This window comes from Pelodiscus sinensis, chromosome 11, assembly GCF_049634645.1.
Source record: "Pelodiscus sinensis isolate JC-2024 chromosome 11, ASM4963464v1, whole genome shotgun sequence".
Lineage (NCBI taxonomy): Eukaryota > Metazoa > Chordata > Testudines > Trionychidae > Pelodiscus > Pelodiscus sinensis.
Window position 1 is genome coordinate 35,598,084 of NC_134721.1, and position 22,265 is coordinate 35,620,348.

Genomic DNA, 22,265 nt, shown 5'->3' on the forward strand with positions numbered 1-22,265 from the left:
GGGAATTGGTTCCAAAATGATGAAAAAAGTGCTTGGCTCTTGCTGCTCACCAGTTGGCCATTCTCCTCCTCCTCCATTGCCAGGCTGTCCTCCACGCTGCTGCCCTGAGTATCTTGGGCAGGCTCCATGGTCTGGCTTGGGAAGCTGGTTGGGTCCCCCACAGGATCACATGCAGTTGGTCGTAGAAGTGGCATGTTTGCAATGATGCACCAGGCCATCCATTTACCTCCTTTGTTTTGTGATAGGATTGCCTGAGCTCTTTCATTTTAACACAGTACTGCTGGGTGTCCCTACAGGATCATTTCTCCACCAGGCACTTTGCTATCTTCATGTAGATATCAGCATCTGTTTTGCTGTTTTGGAGATCTGAGAGAATGGACTCCTATCCCCACACCTCAATGAAGTCCAAGATCTCCTGCATACTCCATGCTGGCACTGTTTGGCACTCCTAGGAACCAGAGCTTATGGGACTTGAACTCATGGAAGTCCTGGAAGTGTGCTGCTCAGATGTGCTGCCTGCTCTGAAGTATGCTCACAATGCTGGCCATGTAGGAAATGAAATTCAAACTTTCCCTGGGTTTTTTTCCTGTTCACTTGGAAAGCAGGAGAGGTGCAAGTTCTGGCCAGAGCGGTCACAGCAGGGCACTGCTGAATGCCTCTCAGAGGCCAAGAACCCCATTTTTCTCAACGCTGGATCTCCACTACTGTAAATTTAACCATGCAAGGTTGAATTTTGCGTTACTCCGCATGAAAAGCTGGAGTACCGAAATCAACCTCAGCAGCCCTTAAAGTCAACAGAACAACCTTGGTAATGTGGACTCACTGTTTAGAAAATTGACTTTATGCAGCTAAATTCGATCTAAACTCCTAGCACAGGCCAGGGCTTCGGTAAGATTAGGCATTTACAAGAGGCTTCTATTTTGTTTGTAACCCCCAAAGAACCAAAGAGAAGAGACTGAATTGTTTCAGATCAATAATGCAGAACCCCGCAGTGATGGAGTGGAAATTTTCTGTAGGTATTTTGTATGACTACTGTGTGTGCCTCAGTTTCCCCTATTGGCTGAATTGCTATAAAAAAGGGCTGTTTACCTTCAGGCAGGCTGCCACACAAATGTGGATGATGTCTAGTTGTCTCATGTGTGAGGCCCATGGCATTAGAGAGTCCATGAAAACAATAGCAAAGCAAATACCCGGGACATTTGCTATCTACCAACTAACAACCATGTCCACTCTCCACAAAAAGCCACCAGCATTTGACCAGATGGTCAATAAAGAACTGAAAAGGACCCAGGTGAGACTTGCTTGGGAACTTGGACAACGAGGGACAGAGTGGGATCCCAGAGGGAGGGCCATACCACTTGATGGTGCGCTGGGCTAGCCTACATAGAGTACGCGGTGACTTTCTTTTCTCTGTACAGGCAGTCCCCGACTTACGCGGATCCGACTTATGTCGGATCCGCACTTACAAACGGGGTGAGAAAAGTTTCTCCCAGTCTCCCTGGTCTGCTGGGGGGGTCCAGCAAAGTCGCTGGACCTCCCCCAGCAGACCAGGGACACCCGAGCAAAGCTACCGCCTGGGCAGCTTTGCTCCTGTCCCCCAGGTCTGCTGGGGGGTCCAGAAAAGCCGCTGGGTCCCCCCCAGCAGACCAGGGACACCCGAGCAAAGCCGCCGCCTGGGCGGCTTTGCTCGTTTGCCCGGGAGCAAAGCTGCCCAAGCAGCGGGACCCCCGCCGCCTGGGCAGCTTTGCTCGGGTGTCCCTGGTCTGCTGGGGGGTCCAGCGGCTTTTCTGGACCCCCCCAGCAGACCAGGGAGACAGGAGCAAAGCCACACGGGCGGCGGGGTCCCTCCGCCTCTGCGGCTTTGCTTGGGTCTCCCTGGTCTGCTGGGGGGGAGGGGGCACAGCTAGTGCGGCCTCCCCCCCAGCAGGCCAGGCTTTTGTTGCGGGACGCCTCGGATAGAGCAGCTGGGGTGCTGCCGGGTTGGTCCTGTGGGAACCTACCGGGCAGCGCCCCAGCTGTTCTGTCCCAGGCTCCAGATTCAGCAGCTGTTGAAACTGATCAGACTGATTCCAGGAAGCTGGGGGCAGAGCAACTCTGCCTCCGGCTTTCTGTAGTCAGCCCCTGGTCAGTTTCAGTGGCAGCAGCTGAATCTGGAGCCAGTTCCGACTTACATACAAATTCAACTTAAGAACAAACCTATAGTCCCTATCTTGTACGTAACCCGGGGACTGCCTGTACTAAGCAAGAACATTCTATGTCGTATTCCTGACATGTACTAATTCTGGCTGAGTCTCAATGCGGATGCTGAAGATATGGGTGCATTGCTCTCTCCGGTGTCCAAGTCAGGTGGACTTGCTGAAGGAAGCTCACAGTATAAAGCAGGGAGCTGAAGGCTCTGAGCCTGCGAGGCAGTGAAGTCAAGTAGTTTACCCTAATGAAAAAGTGAGGCCCTAAGGGGTGTCTGACCCTCTGAAGGGTTCCTACCAGGGATAGTCCCAAAGATGTTCAGCGCACCAGACCTGTGGACCCATGACTCCCACTCATTATTTATAATGGAAAAACTTCCTGACAGGCTTCTGTGGCTCAGTTCAACATCACATGAATGGTCAAGATAAACAAAGGCGGGGGGGAGGGGACAAGGTTTAGTGGCCACCCTGAGTGGCCCAGTTTTGATAGTGCTATAGAATTTTGCCCCTGAAAACAAACTGAGTTGTCCAGATCAGATACAACCACTTGATATGCAGCTTGTAGCCAGCTATCATTCTGAGATGTCCAAATAGGGTTGCCAATAGTCCATTTATTACAAGGGACATCTCTTATTTTTTCATGTCTGTACAATAAGATTAGGAGCTGGTGAGTGTTGCAAAAAGCAGCAAGAAATATCTTAGCGCAGAGGGATGTTACATTTTGAGTAATTGACTAATTGAATAGTCGATGCAATTTGCATTGACTATTCGATTAGTTGATAGGGCACCTCTGCCTTTGTAATGCACCTCTGCCTTAGGGCTGTTGCTACACTTCAAAGGTGAAAGTGCAGTGGGGAGCATGGGGTCAGCGGGGCAGTCCCCCACTGGCCCTGTGCTCCCCACAGAGTTTCAAAGTGGCAGCACCACGTGGAGCCCGGGGACAGCGGGGGAGTCCCCAGCTGATCCTTGGCTCCACGTGGCACTGTGGCTTTGAAACACTCAGCTGGCCTCAGGCTGCACATAAGGCTACGTCTAGACTGGCCCCTAATTCCTGAAGAGGCATGCAAAGCAGGTAAGTCAGAATAGGGAAATCCGCGGGGGATTTAGATATCCCCCGCGGGATTTAAATAAACATGTCCGCCGCTTTTTTTCCGGCTTGGGGAAAAGCCGGAAAAAAGCGTCTAGACTGACACGATCCTCCAGAATAAAGCCCTTTTACGGAGGATCTTATTCCTGAAAGTAGGAATAAGAGATCCTCTGGAAAAGGGCTTTATTCCGGAGGATCGCGCCAGTCTAGATGCTTTTTTCCGGCTTTTCCCCAAGCCGGAAAAAAAGCGGCGGCCATGTTTATTTAAATCCCGTGGGGGATATTTAAATCCCCCACGGATTTCCCTATTCTGACTTACCTGCTTTGCATGCCTCTTCCGGAATTAGGGGCCAGTCTAGACGTAGCCATAGTGTTTCAAAGCAGCAGCTCCATGTGGAACCCGGGGTCTGGCCCTTGGCTCCAAACAGCACTGCTGCTTTGAAATACCCCCTCCTCTTCCCATCCCCCTTGCTGCCTCTTTCTGATAGAGACAGAAAGGCGGGGGGGGGGGGGGGGGGAAGAACCAGTCAACTAGCCTGTCTACTATTCTATAAGCATTTGCATATTGGATAGTTAACTAGTTGTTCACATCCCTACTAGCAAATGTAGGTGACCGCTGCTTATTAATTATCTTTATTATGAATAACAACAACAATATTGAGATGAGACTGGGGAAGAGGTGCTAAGAAAACCATCCCTTTTTAAAAATACAATGTTGGCTATGTGTCCTTATTTTTGAAATACTATGTGTCCAAGGCACAGAAAAGAATTAGGCCATGTAAACAATACCACTTATCTTAGCAAAATGTATGCTGCTCAAGGGTATGAAAACACACATACACCAGCAACATAAGTTTTGCCAGCACAATTGATAGTGTGCTTCTCCCACCAACAAAGAACTGCCACTCATTGAAGTGACTGTATTAAGTCAGTGGTAGAGCTCTCTCTGGTCAGCACAGAGTGGCTACGCAAGAGACCTTACAGCACTGCAGCTGCATCAGCTGTGCTACTGGAAGCTTCTGGTATAGACAGAGCCTTAGAAGGAGATGGAAAGAGGATTCCATACCTCAGTTTGCAAAGGACTTGAAAAGACTCATGTTCCGGCCATAGCTAGATACTGAAAAGGACTTCCAAGATAAATTGGAAAGGATCAGTTTGCAAATGCTCAGCTCAAGTGAAAAGAGTCCAAAGACATGCGGAGAGACTGTGGAATTTACAACAGAATTTGAATCTTTTCTTGCAGCAGTTCTCCAAAATAGGAAGCAGCTGCTCCCCTAGTGAGGAAGATGGAAGCTGATCACTAGGAGCCCTGTAAATACAGCTGTGTCTAATATACATGATGGAAACAGAGATTCTTATCTGGTTCATGATGTTTTGAAATGATTAGAAAAAGTGATAAATTCACTTTGTAAAACAAGGAAAATTGGCAATAACATCAAAATTAAGGGAAGCAGTTCAGATAATGCTCATGCTGTGAAAAATCCGACTATTAAGAAAATCAGTTCTAAATATAAGGTAGTACAGGACAAAGCATCACAAGTGCTTAGTGAAAGTTCTTCACCCAGTAAAAAGAAACAACCAAGCTAAACAAAGCCTTGAGGTACAAGGATCAGCCCCGGGGTTTTTGTTTAGCACTGGGCAGGTAAACAACAATAGGAGTCAGCTGTTGTGTGTACTATTTGAGTACACTGGGGTGACCAGCACTGGCTCAAACATAATAGTTATTAGCAATGTTCCCTCAAATATTTTCCATCCATGCATAGAATAATTTTTTGTATGTGCCCCAAAGCATGTGCAGATGTGCACCACCAGTAGAAACACATGCTGCTGGCTGTGGGTGCTTTGCTAATTAGCTGAGCATTTGAATCTCTCATAGGCTATGTCTAGACTGCAAGCCTCTTTCGAAAGAGGCTCTTTCAAAAGATACTTTCGAAAGAGCCTCTTTCGAAAGAGAGCGTCTAGTGAGTCTGGATGCTCTCTTTCGAAGAAGCCCTATTTACATTCAAGAACGCCTTCTTTCGAAAGAGCACTTTCGAAAGAAGGCGTTCTTCCTCGTGAAATGAGGTTTACCGCCGTCGAAAGAAAAGCCGCGTTCTTTCGATTTAATTTCGAAAGAACGTGGCTGCAGTCTAGACGCAAATGAAGTTTTTTCGGAAAAAGGCTACTTTTTCCGAAAAAAACCCTGAGTCTGGACACAGCCATAGGTGGCCGCCTAAGTGCTCAGTTTACATGGAACACTGGTTATTAAATCAGAAAGGCTAAAAGGGCCAGGAATAGGACGTATATCTAAATCTGATCAGCCTCATTGGCAGAGCTGTCCTGTCCATAGGATAGTTCAGGGCAGCTGCCCCAGACCCCGTGTTTTTGGGGCCTCTGTGGCAGCAACCTCAACCGTCCTATGGACAGGATCCAAGGGATTACCTGGGGCCAGAGGCCTGGCACGGCAGTAGCAGGGGTCACTCCCCTTCCCCAGCACTCACTGCAGTGGCAGGAGCTGGAGTGGCCCAGCAGCCTGCTCCGCCCCACTGCTCCCGCAGACACGCTCTGCTTGGCTTCTCACCACGGCGTAGAAGAGGGTGCAGCAGGCCACTCCAGTTCTCACCACCACAGTGGAGAGGCGACCCCTGTTGCTGCCATGCCAGGTCTCCCTGCCTAAGCTCTACCCCTGCTGTGCCCCTGCCCCTGCCCCAAGCAAACTGCTGAATTTTTCATTGCTTGGGGCAGGGGCACACCAGGGCTTGGAGAAAGTGGGGGCAGAGGCAGGGCCTGCAATGCAGGGAGGTTGCCTTGAGTCCTATTCCTGGGCCTCTTGGAGGAGTTGTCCCAGGCTTCCTTGTGACAGCCCTTTTCATTATCTCAAATAGCAGGACGAGGGGGGTTGAACATGCAGCCATCTGAAAATTGGGTTTAAAAGTTGGATTTCTGGAATTGAAGTAAAAAGTTTGGCTAGCCAAGATAGTGAATGAGCTAATCATCAGTTTGGATTTCTTTATGGCTAATACCTGTGTAAATAATACCTGGAAAAGTGTCAATATGTGAAAATTCCCTTTAAACACTTGGCTCAGGTGAGACATGACTTGTAGACAGCTAGTTTGCAGTGAAGGAGCTATCCTGCCCCTAGGGGAGGAAACCATTATAATAATTACATGCTACAGTAGCTTTCCAGCAAACAAAAATGGGGAGTAGTTGAAACCTGTTTTAAGACCCAGGGTCACAGGGAAATCTTAGCTGCTAAAACTCTTGTGGAACTGAATTAGGAATGGATCCCTCTTCTTCTGCTACATGTTTCTGGAAAGCAGTAAATAGTGACAAAGTGAACCACAGTTGCAAAATGAGAAGAGGACATTACTTATCTGTAACGAGAGGGTTTTTGAGATGTGCAGTCCTGATCTGTATTCCACAGGTGTGGAATACACATAGGGACCATCACTTGAAGAACCAGTGGATCTAGTATTTGCTGGTATAAAAGAAAACTACTCGGGGGGGGGGCATGAGGGGAAGGTGAGTTTCCAATGTTTCTATTAGACTTGTTCTAGTGCAGTGCCATACATTTAAAAGATGAGTAGCAGAACAATCTCAGAGACTTTCTGGTTAGGAATCAGGAGTTCTCCTCTCCAACAAAGATATAGATTATACTGGACTAGTCCAGCACAAGATTAAAATGGGGGGAAAGGACCCATTAAACCACTTCCTCACTGGGTACCAGTAACACAGAGGGTAGAGGCCTTACAGGCCATTGAGGAAATGGATCTAGAAGACCTCACTGAGCATTTAACCAGTCCTTGGGTTTCACTTGCTGTGCTGGTTAAGAAAAAGAAAGACTGAACCAAATTGTGCATGGAATATATCAGGAACTAAATGAAGTCACTTTAAAAGATTCTTATCCACTACCATGAACAGATGATACCCTGGACGGTGTAGCAGATTCAATCTGGTTTTCTACCAGGGATGTAAAATCCTGGTTAACCAGTTAAACCTTAGGTTTAACTGGTTAACCAATTCAATGGGATTCTGCTCCTGCCTCTGTGTGTAGGGCTGCCACTGTTGGTCTCCCCTGCGCAAGGAATTGGCAGCCAGCCCAGTGCACAGGGTGCCTGCTCCTGGCCCCCCTTCGCATCAGGTCTAGCTCCCAATCTCCACGAGGCTGCTCCCAGGTCCCAGTTAACTTGTATCTGGTAAGCATCACCCAGCAAGGGTGATACTTACAGGTAACCAATTTACCAGTCACCTATTCACATCCCTATTTTCCACAGTCAATCTTAAAAGTGGATATTGGCAAGTGGCAGAGGATTCAAAGAACAGGGAAAAGACAGCTTTTACCACAGGACAAGGCTGGTGGCAATTAAAAGGATTGATTGTCAGCTTTTGCAGTGCACCGACCACATTTGAGAGGCTAATGGAGAGGGTGTGACACAGCATGTCTCTCTCAGCATGTCTGTTATACCTAGATGATATCCTAGTCCATGCCAAAATTTTTGAATAGGAACTGATACATCTACAAATGGTCTGCGGTAAGCTGAAGGATGCCAATCTGAAACTGAACCCAAAGAAATGTGAGCTCTTTCAAAAAATGTAATCTCTCTTGGGCACACAAGCAGGGAGGAAGGAATTTCCACTGACAAACAGAAAACCATGGTTGTGCAGAACTGGCAAGCTTCCCAGACACTCACATATGTGCAGAGTTTTGTCAGACTCTACTCTTATTATAGAAGGTTTATTTCTGGGTTTGCTAATGTTGCAAAAATGCTGCATAGGTTGGGAGAGAAAGGGAAACCATTTTAGTGGTCAGTAGAGCATTTTCAGAGTTCAAACAGCTCTTGTGAATATTCCTATCTTGCACTGCATGTTTCAAAACACCTCTATATTGACACAAATACAGTATTGACACAAGAACATCAAGGACTTTACAGCATGATTGTTTATTACAGCAAAAGTCTAAGTTCTCTGGAGTGAAACTACTCAAAAAGAACTCCTGCCTGTGGACAAAAAGGAAATGGGGCAGGGAAAGAAAAACTACAAGAATATTTGAATGGAAGTAAAATTTTGGGGGGCTGGTTATGCAAAATATCCAGAAAGACACTGTAAATATGTAAATAGTTAAGCTTGTATCATACATAATTTGTTAAATAATTACTTTTCTACCTGGAATGGGTTGTTGAAAGAGTTACCATTTTGGACTCCATCAAGGAGATGGGTGAAGATGAGGGGTGTTGTCAGGTTGGGGATATGCCTTGCTGTTATCATTCAGCAAAAACACCAGCCTTCATTTAAGATCATTGTAAGAAATCTCTATAGCTCCTTTAGTGACCCTGGCAACTGAAACAATAGGGCCCTCCAACCAAACACAGGCACATATTACTGCTCAAAACAAAGACACCTGTAATGTGCGTGCGTATAGATGGAGGAATTCCCTGGCTGTTACTTTGTGAAGGTGTATGTCTGTGAGTGTGAGTGTGTGTGTGTGTGTGTGTGTGTGTGTGTGTGTGTGTGTGTGTGTGAGAGAGAGAGAGAGAGAGAGAGAGAGAGAGAGAGAGGCAGAAAGACAAAAGGAAGAAAGGGAAAAGGCAGCAAGGAAACACCACATGCAGACATGGAAATACTAGAAGCACAGCCCTTGGGAAGTTGGGAAAAGTTGGGAGAGTTTTTGAGCTTAGAGATGGCTAGCAAGAGGCATGGAGCTTATGAGCAAAGAAACTGTCTGTTTGATTCCTGCCTTATTCAGAGAAAAAGGACTTTTGTCTGTTCTTTGTAAATAAGCAGGTTTGCATCCATCACCACTTTCTCCTCCTCACTGGAATAGCCTTCAAGACTGAATTTTTGGCTTACTGCTTGGGTTAAAACTGGGCCACAATACAAACATGCACCCATAAATATACACTGATTCTCACACATGCTCTTACATGCAATTCATGCACATGCACTCCCACAATGATTCACGTAACATGAATTCACACACACTAATATATACATACTCACTCAGACATGCACAATTCTCAAACAAACATGCACATGCATAAATGAGCACATACATGGAGGAAGCTGATATCAGTAAAGAACAGAACTGTGCATGCATACACATGCATGGCTAACATGAGACTCAAGATCATCTCATCTGAAAGAGGGGGTTTTGCCCACAGTCTCTAAGGTGTCACAGGACCACCCCTTTTTTAAAAAATTGTTTTTAAAGTTACAGACTAACACAGCTACCCCTCTGAGGGTAGGGCTACACTGCCAGAAAAAAACCTTCTTTCGGAAGCCCCCTTATTCCTTGTAAAACAAGGTTTTCAAGGGCTTCCGAAACAGGGTTTTTTTTCCTAACATTTGGCCCCATGTAGATGGACCAAACATCGGAAAAAGAATCGGAAGATATGCAAATGTGAATGCAATTTGCATACCTTCTTCCAAAACCCCCACAGTGTAACTCTACCCTAAGACTTTTATATAGACTTAGACAGGCTTCGAGATTTCAACCAGCAGGGGGCAGCACTGCTCTCTTTCTCTTTCCTCCACTCCACTTATGGGAAGCTGTACCTGTCTCTGTTCCCTGCCACTACTGGGCCTATTTTCTTGCCTCTCTAATGAGTGGCTAATGAGCAGTCAATTTGTTATGTCAATCAGCAGTTAGGGGGGAAAAAGGTGGTGGGGAGGGATGGAGGCAAGACTCTTGGCTCTCTTTGGGGCAGGGACTATACTAGAGCCAAATTTGATACTTGCCCCAAAATGCAAAGCATAATTCCGCCTGGGTGCCACTGCTGAACTCTGTAACTCAGAAGGTTCCCCCCACTCCCAAGACTAATCCAAAGTCCAGCAGCAGCCCCTATAACCTCTAGTACCCCCAGCAGAACTTCCGTGTGGCACCATGACCCTGCCACATTGCTGAACAACTCCAGGCATCACAGCTGCGGACTCCCCATGGGTGGAAGTAGAGACGGGTATATGGGGCTGTTCTGGGCAAAGAGGGTCACTATAGGCAGGTAACTTGTGGGCAGGGTTTGGAGAGCAGAGGTGGCATTGCACTCCCTGTTGGTGGGCAGAGTTCCAGGCAGCCAGGGCACACAGACCATGCAAGAAGTGGGACATGGATCTCCACTGACAGGCTGGGGATTAGGAGACAGAGGTGATCATGGGAGTGCTGCAAACAAGGCTGGGGAGCCCTCTCACCTTTACGCCCATCGCGCTGGAAGTCCACATGGCACCACTCGCCGTCGTTGACCTTCTTGTTGCTGGCACGCATCTTGATGCCGCCTGAGCCCATGTCCAGCAGCAGGTAAAGGTGGCCATCGAGCAGCTCCATGGCAAAGTAGTCAGCTTTGTGTGGGCGCTCAGCACGACTCTCCCGCGGGGGCTGCAGGCGCCCATGGCTGAAGAGCAGCAGGCCATTGGGCTCAGTGGTGCGGAAGTCAAAGGAGATGGAGCCTGTCTTTTTGGTGTTCCACTTGGGCAGGGAGATATAGGCCTCAGGTGACTCAAAGGTGACTGGATCCAGTGCTGCCACATTCTCACAGCGGAACACCAAGTCCCCATTGATCTTCATCTTCGGGTCACCTTCTTTGGCCAGGCGGGACAGCTCCAGCTTAAAGTCATTGTTCTTGTACACGACCTGGTGGGGAGAGCTGCAGTGGGACACAAGGCCTTTGTCCTCTAGCAGGTGCCAACTCTGATCTGGCCCCCAGCAAGGACCTGCTGGCTGGCTCAGTGGGTGAGGAATGGGATACAGGGCTTTCCCTTCTGGGGGAACACCAGCTCTTATCTGATCCCAGGGTGGGGAGACTGGCTAGCTTGGGGGAGCGTGGAATATTAGGTCTTTTTTCTTCTAGTGGGTGCCAGCTGTAATCTGGCGTCAAGTAAACAATGATGTAGAACTGTTCCTATCTAATGACTGCTGTGTGTAATGAGTTTCCTGGGTTATCTTCTCATTCCTATTGTCTATATTACACATCAAATTTCATGCCTGCCAGTCCCCAAACATGTATCATATGGGAACGATCTTCAGATGCCACTGATGAGAGAGTCTCCTGCACTTCCTGCCCTCAACTTTTGGTCAGTGTTGCTATAGGCTATTAAACAGCCCTTGACACCACCCCAGAGGAGGCTGCATTTCAGCACTGGTCAAGGGATCCTCATAAAAATAGTCGCTTCACCCAGCCCCAGAGGTAGCCGCATCTTATTGAATACTCACATCCTTCAGGCACCCCATGAAGTTATTGCTGACAGGGGACCCTGGTAGATCAGCTGTATTGGGGCTGCCCCCAATGTAGAAAAAGTCATCCGAGCCCAGCATGGTATAATCCTCCTGTGTGTAGCCTGTCGTTGTCAGGATACCATCCACGGAAATGGTCACCTGTCCGTCATGATTGCAGGGGTGGGGTGGGGCAGTGGCAGGGAAGGGAAGGGAGAGGAGTATGGGGGGGGAAACAAGCAGACAAAATAATATTATCCACCTGGGGCTGGTGTGGGATTGGGGGATAATGAGGGGGAGGTGGCTAAGCCATTTTTATGTCTGGTTGTCTCTTTGGAGGAATGCCAGTATTTGGGGCTCAGAGGAGGGGAGAGTTGAACAAAATTTGATGGAGGTTGAAAAGGGGCAGCACAAAATTTTATGTGGGAGGGGGACTGCAATGGGGTTGTTCACAATATTTGATAGTCTGGAAAGGGAGAGTGCATAAGAACTGACAGAGGGCTTGGAAAAGGAGGGCATAAACTTTGATCAAGGGAGGGTGGTTCACAAGAGTCAATGGAAGAGGAAGGTCTGGGGAGGAAATTATAGCAGATTTGATGGGGAAGGATCTGCACAAGATTTGGTGGGTGCTAAAAAGAGGGGTGCACACATTTTGATGACCTGTTACTAGCCCTGCCAGGAGGATTAGTGATATTAGAGAGAGCTAGACCTACTGTGTGATGGATAAGCACCATATATTCCACCACAATCTGCCTCCACCATCCCAGGCTGTACCCCGCCCATCACAGCTGCAGCTTCTCAATAAGGTCCAGATTGGGGTGCAAAGCTGATCGTGTTCACCTAAACTAGGGTTACCATATTTGAACTTTCAAAAAAGAGGACACTCTTGAGAGGGAGTGTATGTGTATTGGTATTTACCAACTCACACTGTATTAATGTGTTATATAGTAGAACATATTAGTATATAACTGTATGAGTTGATAGATACCAATACAGATACGTTCCTTCTCAGGAGTGTCCTCTTTTTTGAAAGTTCAAATATGGTAACCCTACCTAAACCAAGCAAGGATCTTCCACTATCCACCCTGATTGATCTAGGGTGTATGACACATTTCCCCTGCCTTGGTCTGGGCAGTTGGGACCTCTGACACACTGGGGGTAATGGCAGGTCCAAGGGAAAGATGGGGGTCCAGGCAGATTTGTGAGGAGAGGTAATCTATGGGCTGTGGTGAGACGTGTGGCAATGGCTATTCTGTGAGGAGGCTGAGGGGAAGGCTGTTCTCTGAGGAGGCAGGGGATGGTGGAAATGGCTATTCTGTGCAGATGCTGAGGAGGGGGGAAATGGCATCCTGTGAGGAGGCTGAAGGGGGAGAACAGCCATTCTGTGAGGGGGCTGCAGGCAAAGGGGATGCCTGCTCTGAGGAGGTTAGCAGGATGGGGGGAATGGCTGCTCTGTGAGGAAGGATGTGGAGGGAGGGAATGGTCACTCTGAGGAGGTTAGGAGAGGGGAAATGGAATGGCTGATCTCTGAATGGCTGGGGGAGGGGAACGGCCATTCTGTGAGGAGGCTGGGGTGAGAAATGGTTGTTCAGTGAGGAGGCTGGAGGGGAGAGAATAGCTGCACCGTGAGGAATCTGGGGGAGGGAGGAAAAATCACCATTTAGTGGGAAGGCTGGGAGAGGAGGACTGCCATTTAGCGAGGAGGCTGAGGGAGAAGGACTGCCATTAGTGAGGAGGATGGATGGGGCAAAGGGAAATGGCTGCTCTGTGAGGAGGCTGGAGGGGAGAGGAATGGCCATTCTGTGAGAAGGCTGGAGGGGGCAAATGTCTGTTCTGTGAGGAGGCTTGTAGGGGAAAGGCCATTCTGTGAGGAGGCTGAGGCAGGGAGAAATGCCATTCAGTAAGGAGACTGAAGCAGGAGAGAATGGCCGCTATGTGAGGAGGCTGGAGGGGGAAAAGGCCATTCTGTGAGGAGGTTGGTGGGGAGAGAATGGCCACTCTGAGAAGTTTGGGAGAGGAGAAATGGCCGTTAGGCTAGGTCTACACTACAGTCCTTTCTCGGAAAAAGCTATGCAAATTGTGCTCTGCAATTTGCTAGCTTTTTCCAATCGCTTTTCTGGAAGAGGCTTTTGCGCCATTTGGCCCTGTCTAGATGGAGCCAAATGGCAGAAAAGCCTCCTCTTTCGGCAAAGCCCTTATTCCTCACAGAACGAGGATACAGGGCTCCCCGAAAGAGAGCATTTGCTCTTGCGCAAAAAAACTCAGCAGTGTAGATATAGTCTCAGTGAGGACGCTGGGGGGAGGGGCTGTGTGGAGAATGGCTGATCTGTGAGGAGGCTGGAACAGGGATGGGGATGGGGATGGGATGGAGGGAGAAAGGTCACTCTGTGAGGAGGATGTTGGGCTATGTCTAGACTGCAAGCCTCTTTCGAAAGAGGCTCTTTCGAAAGAGCCTCTTTCGAAAGAGAGCGTCTAGACTGCACGTTGAACTTTCGAAAAAGCGGCTTGCTTTTTCGAAAGAAAGCATCCAGTGAGTCTGGATGCTCTCTTTCAAAGAAGCCCTATTTACATTCAAAAACGCCTTCTTTCGAAAGAGGAACTTTCGAAAGAAGGTGTTCTTCCTCGTAAATTGAGGTTTACCGCCATCGAAAGAAAAGCCGCGTTCTTTCGATTTAATTTCGAAAGAACGCGGCTGCAGTCTAGACGCAGGTGAGGTTTTTTCGAAAAAAGGCTACTTTTTTCGAAAAAATCCCTGAGTCTGGACACAGCCTTGGAGGGGAAATGACCATTCAGTGAGGGGGAAGAGAATAGCTATTCTGTGAGGAGGATGGGGGGGATGGCTATTCTGTGAGAAGTTTGGGAGAGAGAAATGGCCATTTAGGGTGCGTCTAGACAGTGGCACGATTCTGGTATCCCGAAAGAACGTTTTCCGCATCTTGACAGCACACCTGTTATTTCAAAATAGCTTCTGAAATAACAAGTGCACTCTTCCAACATTCCAGTAAACATCGTTCCACGAGGAGTAAGGAGTGTTTCAGGATAGTGCTCCATTTTGAAATGTGGTGCTATGTAGACAGTGCCAAATTTTGAAATCAACTCAAAATAAGCTGTGCAATTTGCATAGCTCAAACTGCATAGCTTATTTCGAGCTAAGGGTACAATGTAGACGCACCCTTAGTGAGGAGGCTGGCAGCGATGACTATTCTGTGAGGAGGTGGGCATCGCCGTTTAGTGAGGGGGGCTGCTGGAGGGGAAATGGCCATTCTGTGAAGAGGCTGTGGCAAGGAAACGTCCGTTCTGTGAGGAGAATATTGGAGGGGGGATGACCATTCTGTGAGAAGGCTGTGACAGGAGAATGGCTATTTTGTGAGGAGGCGGCAGAAGGCAGGGAATGGCCATTCTGGGGGGGAAGGGTAGCCATTCTGTGAGGAGGCTGGGAGGCAGTGTTCCCTATAAGCTGTATGCATGTGTGGCCCCTCAGGAGAGATTCCAATGCCACTCGATTAGCAGAGTGCCCACAGCTAGGTTTTTTATTTCTACCGATGATGCACATTCACACATCTTAGTGCACATAAAATTTATTCTGCACATGGACGGAATAAACCCATACACGATGGCAAAGATAAGAGGGAACATTGCTAGGATGCGGAATGGCCATTCTGTGAAGAGATTAAGGATGGAATGGCTATTCAGCAAAGAGTCTGTAGAGGCGAAATGGCCATTCAGTGAAGATTCAGAGGCATGTGGGTGATAACAACTACTCCCTGAGCAGGCTGTGTGTAGGGATGTACCTGCCAGCCTGGGGCAGGATAGTGAGTAACTGTTGCTTTGGGAGCAGACAAGGGGAACAGCTGTTTCTGGAGGAGGCTGTGGGATCAATGGCCACTGTGGAAGGGGTGTAGCAGTCAGGGGAACAGCTGCTCTGTGAGGAGGTTGTTGGCAGAGGTAGGTCACAGCTAGTGTGTGTAAGGGGCAGAAGTGGGAGTAAGAGCGGTTCTGGAGAAGCTGGGGGCAGTTAAAAGCCATTATGGGAAAGGTTAGCAGGAGGTAGCAGCCAGCCTGTGACACAGCTGTAACAGGGCCAGTCCATGGGGAGGCTGTATTGTATGTGGAGAAGTAATGGCTGGTCCATGAAAGGAGAAGGAGTGGGGAAACAGTTGGACCATAGGGAGGCTGTGAGAAGGGTAATAACCACTGGGGGGGGGGGGGGGGAATACAGGAAGAGAAGATATCAGATAGTGCAAGGATAATGCTTTGTCAGGGCGGAGGAGGGGCGGGGGTAAGAGAGGGAAGTTCTGAGCTTCTGTAGTAGAGGGCACTGCTTGTTCATATGCACATACACACACACAGCTATGATCCTAGTTATCGGGTAGCAGTACATATATACCACACAAACAGGAAATTCACTTTCTATTCAGTAAGGGACAGTCCCCCCTCTCTCTCCCTCTCTGTGTCTCAAACACATACACACACACACACACGTATACGTACACATGAGATGTTCTGATCCTATCTAGTTGTGGGTAACATACACACACACATACCCATATGATGACCTTCTGCCATAGACGTCAATAGGCATACATGAACATGTGCACACTTCTGACTCTGTCATGGGCATCCAGTATAATAGGCAGGGGAAGGCACTGCGTTCCCAAACAGCCAGCCTGGCTCCACCCCCAGAATGCCTACTGTAGGTGTAATGGGGGCAGAGTATTGCTGCCCCCAGTGCTCACCCCCCCGGGCTCCGGGGCCAGGGAGGTGGAGGACACGCGGCACCTGCCCTCCACATGCTCCAGGGCCAACAAGCCTGGGACTGCATGCTCACTGTCTCCCTGTGCAATGGGGCCACGGAGGCTGGGGCATGCACACTCACCTGCCCTCTTCCCCTCCCTAGGGTGGTGGGCAGTACAAGCAGCACACTGCCCTGCCTTCCCATGGTAAGGATGTTAAAGGCTAGTCGGCTAGCCGATAAGCATTTGCTTATCGGATAGCTTTTTGACTAGTCAACAGGCATTTCCGCATTCCTCCTTTGATTCCGGGCTGCAGGTGGGTGCCTTCTTTGAAATGCACAAGAGTCCCCACTGGGGGCTCTCGTGTATTTCAAAGCCATGGAGAGTCCCCCACTGATCCTGGGCTCCATGCTATGCTGCATGCGGCTAGGAGCCTGGGGTCAGCTGGGAATTCCCCAGATGCCCCTGGGCTCCCCGCAGCTGCCCCTTAGAATCCATGCAACTCAAAGGGGCAGCTGCCTGGAGCCCGGGGTCAGCTGGGGAGTCCCGGGAAATAGCGCGGGGAGCTCAGGATCAGCTGGGGAGTCCCTAGCTGACCCCGGGCTCCATGACTTTGAAATGTACAAGAGCCCCCACTGGCGACTCTTGTGCATTTCAAAGAAGGCACCCATGCCACGTGGAGCCAGAGTCAGCGGGACTTCCTGCTGGTCCCAGGCTGTATGCGGAGTGCCGCATTCCTACTTTGAAATGTACAAGAGCCCCAGTAAGTGGGGAGGGGAGATGGCATGGATGGCCCCCATGGGGGGCGGGGCCCCAGAAGAAGGGGCGGGGCTGGGGTGAGGCCTACGACTTGCCTTCCCTAGCCCTACATTCTCCTACTGCTCATGGACCCTGTCTAGTAGCAAGCAACGCATGCATACTCATACATGCACACTGAGACAGTTTTAATTGAATGGTTAACCGGTTAACAGGGTGATGCTTACTGGTTATGGTGAGAGATGCTCCAGAGCAGTCCCCATCCATGGTGCATGCAACCTGGCTGACCGTGGGCAGGGTCACTCCACCCTGGCTAGAGCAGCCCCTGCCAGAGGTGGAGGAGAGCACTACAGCCTACCTGCCCCCATTTAAGTGATTAATGGGTTAAACATAACATTTAACTGGTTAACTGATTAAACGGGATTTTATATCCCTAGTTCTGATCATGTCTTGGATGGGGCAGTACACAGGCAATTCTGATGCCTTAGTGTTACACACACACACCGAGTTCTGACCATGTCTGGTAAGAAGCAGTACATGCATGCTCAAACACAGGCAATTCTCATTCTATACACTCCAGTATGGAGCAATACACACACATGCATACACAGAGGCAGTTTTGATCTTGTCCAATAGGGGTTGTAATGTGCGTGTGCACACACACACACACACACACAGTTCTGATTCTATATAGTATGGAACAGTATATACACAGAGGCAGTTCTGATCCTGTTCTGGGGTGCAGTGTACTCACTCTCACCCTCTCTCTCACTCTCTCTCTCTCATCTTCAATAGCAAATAGCATACATGCAGATGTACTCACACACACACACATTTCTGACCTATCTAGCAGGCTAAACTTAAAAAAACAACAAATGGTCTGGTAGCACTTTATAGACTACAAAACATGTAGATGGTATCATGACCTTTCGCGGGCACAGCCCTCTTCTTCAGATAAAGTGCTACCAGACCATTTGTTGTTTTTTTGGTTTATCCTGTACAGACTAACTCAGGGTACGTCTACACTACAGCGCTAGTTCGAACTAACTTAGTTCGAATTAGTTAATTCGAACTAAGCTAGTTCGAACTAACGCATCTAGAACTAAAAACTAGTTCGAACTAGCGTTTTGCTAGTTCGAACTAGTAAGTCCACATTGAGTGGACTCTGAACAGGGCTTAATGATGGCCGGAAGCAGTGCCGGCAGGGCATAAAAGGAGGACTTAGAGCATGGAGATGCTGTCTCAGGCTAGCCGAGGGCTGCGCTTAAAGGGTCCCGACCCCCACCCCGGACACACAGTTCTAAGGGGTGCCCCGCTTGCAAAGAAGTTCTGGCTTGGAGTGCCCTGAGTGCCCACACTGGGCACATCACACCACTCGGCCATCAGCCCGGCTGCACTTGCCGCAGGCTGCCATCTGGGGAGAGGGGGCAATCGGGGGGCTGCAGGAGAGCTTCCACCCCCAGAAGCCCGCAGAGCCAGCCCAGTCCTCCCCATCGGGGGCTCGTACCCCATTCCTCCCTCATCTCCTTCCACTTACCCTTCCCTAGCCCCCCTTCTTCTTGATGTACAAAATAAAGATAACGTTTCTTCCAACATTGACTCTGTCTTTATTGAAAAAAACTCGGGGAGACTGGGAAAAGGAGGTGGGAGAGGGGAAGAGAAAGGCTGGGAGAGGGGAGGGCAACTAACACGATCAGGGGTTGGGAACAGGTCCCAGATGAAGAAAGGCTACAGAGACTGGGACTGTTCAGCTTAGAAAAGAGGAGACGGAGGGGGGACAGGATAGAGGTCTCTAAAAGCAGGGGTTGGGTGGAGAGGGTGCATTCAGAAAAGTTCTTCCTGAGTTCCCATAAAGAAGGACTAGAGGACACCAAAGGAAAGGAATGGGTAGCAGGCTTCAAACTAGTAAGAGAAAGTTGTTCTTGACAAAGCAAATAGTCAACCTGTGGAACTCCTTGCTGCAGGAGGCTGTGAAGGCTAGAACTAGAACAGAGTTTAAAGGGAAGTGAGATACAGTGATGGAGGTTGGGTCCATGGAGTCCTATTAGCCAGAGGGTAGGAGTGGTGTCCCTGCCCAAAGTTTGTGGAAGGCTGGAGAGGGATGGCACGAGACAAATGGCTTGGTCATTGTCTTCGGTCCATCCCCTCCAGGGTCCCTAGGGTTGGCCGCTGTCGGCAGACAGGCTACTGGGCTAGATGGACCTTTGGTCTGACCCAGTACGGCCATTGTAAGCTCAGGGCTCAGGGTCGGGGGTCTCAGTGGACCACCTTGATTCTCTTGCACACCTGCTCCTGGGTGGCCAGGCTGGCAGCTCTCCTGCCCTAGCCGGCCACTTTCCTGTGCCTAGTGTGGAGATCGTGGACGAGGTCCACGATGTCCGCACTAGCCCAGGAAGGTGCCCGCCTCTTGCGGTCCAGGGCAAGCTCCCGGGAGCCGCCAGCCTGGTCCCGGCAAGAGGGGGAGGGCTGGGGGGCATCGGGTGGGTGGCTCTGTGCCGTGCCAGGTGCAGGGTCTGCTAGCTGGGTGCTGGCAGGCTTGCACCTGGCACGGGCACCGTAGCCAGCCCGTGCCCCTTTAAGGGGTCCGGGGCCGGGAGGGGGGCATAGAGTTTCCCTGGTGTTGGCCAGAGTGGCCACCAGGGAAACCTGGGGAGGGCTAGCCTCCCACTAGTTCGAACTAAAGGGCTACACAGCCCTTAGTTCGAACTAGCTAGTTCGAACTAGGCGTTAGTCCTCGTAAAATGAGGTTTACCTAGTTCGAACTAAGCGCTCCGCTAGTTCGATTCAAATTCGAACTAGCGGAGCGCTAGTGTAGCGCATAGGAAAGTTAGTTCGAACTAACGTCCGTTAGTTCGAACTAACTTTCTAGTGTAGACATACCCTCAGCTACCCCCTGAAGCTACCTAGTAGGGTGCATCACACATACAGGAAGTCCTCACTCTATGCAGTACAGAGAAGGACACAAGTACGCTTACAGACAGTTCTGAACAATACATCAATGAGCAGTATACACACACACACAGGCCATTCTGCTTCTGTCTAGGAGGGGGCAGTGCACCTCGGAGTCCAAACCTTGAGGCAGTCCTCATTCTATCCAGGATGAAACAGTGTACACATAGGTAGTTCTGATTCTATCCAATAGGGGTAGTACATATACAGAGAAAGTGTGTTCTGATTCTCTGCAGTGTGAAGCATTATGGACAAACGCATACATATAGGGAATTCTGATCCTATTTAGTAGGAAGCAACGTGTGTGCGTGCACACATACACACACACACACACACACACACGAGAAAACAAAATCAGAACTGCCTCTGTATATTCACCATGAAGCAGCAAATACAACCATATACAGGCATTTCTAAACCTCTCCAGTAAGAGGCAGTATGCACGTGCATGTATACACACATGCTATATAAAGTCTGTTCGGATCCTATTCTAGCAGTAGTACACCCCCCCCCCCAAGAGTGTATCAGTACAAAGCTAACTCCTCTATTACCCCACCAGCCCTCCCTGATACCCCGCACATCCAACCTGTTTGCAATGGGGGAACCTGAGCCCCAATGCCACAGCAACCCCTTGCAGCACAGAGCGGGCTTTACCCCACAATGCTCACTAACTGGCTAATAGTGTTGAGACCAGTTCAGATCCAAAGTCCACCCCACTGCTTTGGGTGCTTGTTTTGATCCAGGTTTGATTTCTGAAGCAGTGGGATGAGGTAAGTCAGGCTGTCCTGGAAGCACTTTTCCAGGTATATAGATACCACACAACCCCAGCACAAATTGTTAACCCTGTGTCATGAGGCTTGGGGAAAACAGGATGGGGCTGCATTTTGTTCCCCCATACCTTTGATACTTATTTCAACCCATCAAATCTTGTGCATCTGAGGGCTCTGGCCGGAGGAACCATTATGTTTGCTGCAGGATTAGAAAACGAGGCAGGAGGATTATTTGTGTTTTTTTGTTGGGGGTCTGTTTCTTGATAATCAGTGGGACTGCATGGGTAGGAGGTTATGGAGAGAGATTTGGGAGTGGGGGGATTGTGGTTTTTTAAAGTCCTTTCAATGGGTCCATTTCCTTTTCCCCATAAAGCAGGGGATGGGTGGAGGGGAGGCTGGGGGTGGGGTCACATTAGTATTGGTCAGTACAAAAACATGCAAAAGAAGTTAGAATAGGCAGGGGAAGGGAAGGGCAGGAAGACATATAGTCCAAGCTGGGGTCCCTCCTTGTAGACAGTGCTCCCCTCACAAGTCCTGCTCTTAAAGGCTACAGCCTTGCGGTGGAACTATCCCTTCAGCTGCTAGATAGGCGGATCCTGTGTTTGGCAGAGGATAATGAAGACCCACATCACCATATAGGGGAGACACTCAGAGAATCCCCTTGGCATTCCAGCTAGCAGAATATACAACTTCTGAAGTTATTCCTGGATCTGGCTACAAGCCCTAGAGTGAAAAGAGCAGAGGGAGCTCACAGACGCAGTGGGTCAAGGAAGACGGTGCTACAAAAGACAGCTTCCCTTCACTCTTACAGCTGGGAATAAAACAGGAGTTCCCAGCACCTTCGGCTTTTATCACTAGACCCCCCATTTCCTCCCAGAGCTGAAGACAGAACCCAGAAGTCCTGACTCCCAGTCCTCCCTACTCTAACCACCAGATCCATTTCTTGACTCAGAGCCAAACAAAAAACTCAGAAGCACTCAGAAGTCTCCCTGTCACCAGCTCTAATCCTAGACCACTTTTGTAAGAACTGCATACAGCACCCAGGCATCCTGATTCCTAGCCCTACCTTATTTTGTTCACCAGATTCCAAACCCCATCCAGAGCTGAAGACAGAAGCAGGAATCCTGGCTCCCAGCCCCATGTCTGGCACACTCTAACCCACTCAATCCCACTTCCCTGCAAGAGCTGTGCATAGAACCCAGAAGTTCTGCCTCTCAGCTTTCCCCACCCCGTTTTAACCACTAGACACCCCTCAGAGCCAGGATAGAAATCTATTAGATATAAATTAAAGCTCACCTGCGGACAAGCTGCCCACACTAAAAGTTAATCTAAAAGGAGGGATCCCAGTTCAGACAGCCTCCGCATAGGACAGAGAGCCCCTGTGAGGAAGGGGGTGGGGATAAGTTTTGGATTAGTAAAAGAATTTGGAGGTTTGGAGGTCTGTTTTCCTCGGACAAACTTAAAAGTTCAGACAGAAAAATGGCAGTTAGTAGAAACAGTAAGACAATCTTCATTAGCACAGTATTAGTACCACAGGAGTTAATTATCAGCTGGCATTAATCATGGCTCTTGGTTAATTAATTAATTAATCATCAGAAAGAGAGA

At 49.1% G+C, this 22,265-nt stretch overlaps 1 protein-coding gene across 25 annotated transcripts in view; it reads right to left on the reverse strand.

Moving 5' to 3' along the window:
* NRXN2 (neurexin 2) overlaps nt 1–22,265 on the reverse strand; it is a 354,461-nt gene that overhangs the window by 184,613 nt on the left and 147,583 nt on the right. For all 25 annotated transcript variants that reach the window (XM_075939216.1, XM_075939213.1, XM_075939215.1 and 22 more), the window contains 2 exons: nt 11,453–11,614; nt 10,435–10,873 (listed from right to left, as the gene is read on the reverse strand). In XM_075939216.1, the coding sequence (XP_075795331.1) occupies nt 10,435–10,873; nt 11,453–11,614 (601 nt within the window). The remainder of the gene's footprint in view (nt 1–10,434; nt 10,874–11,452; nt 11,615–22,265) is intronic.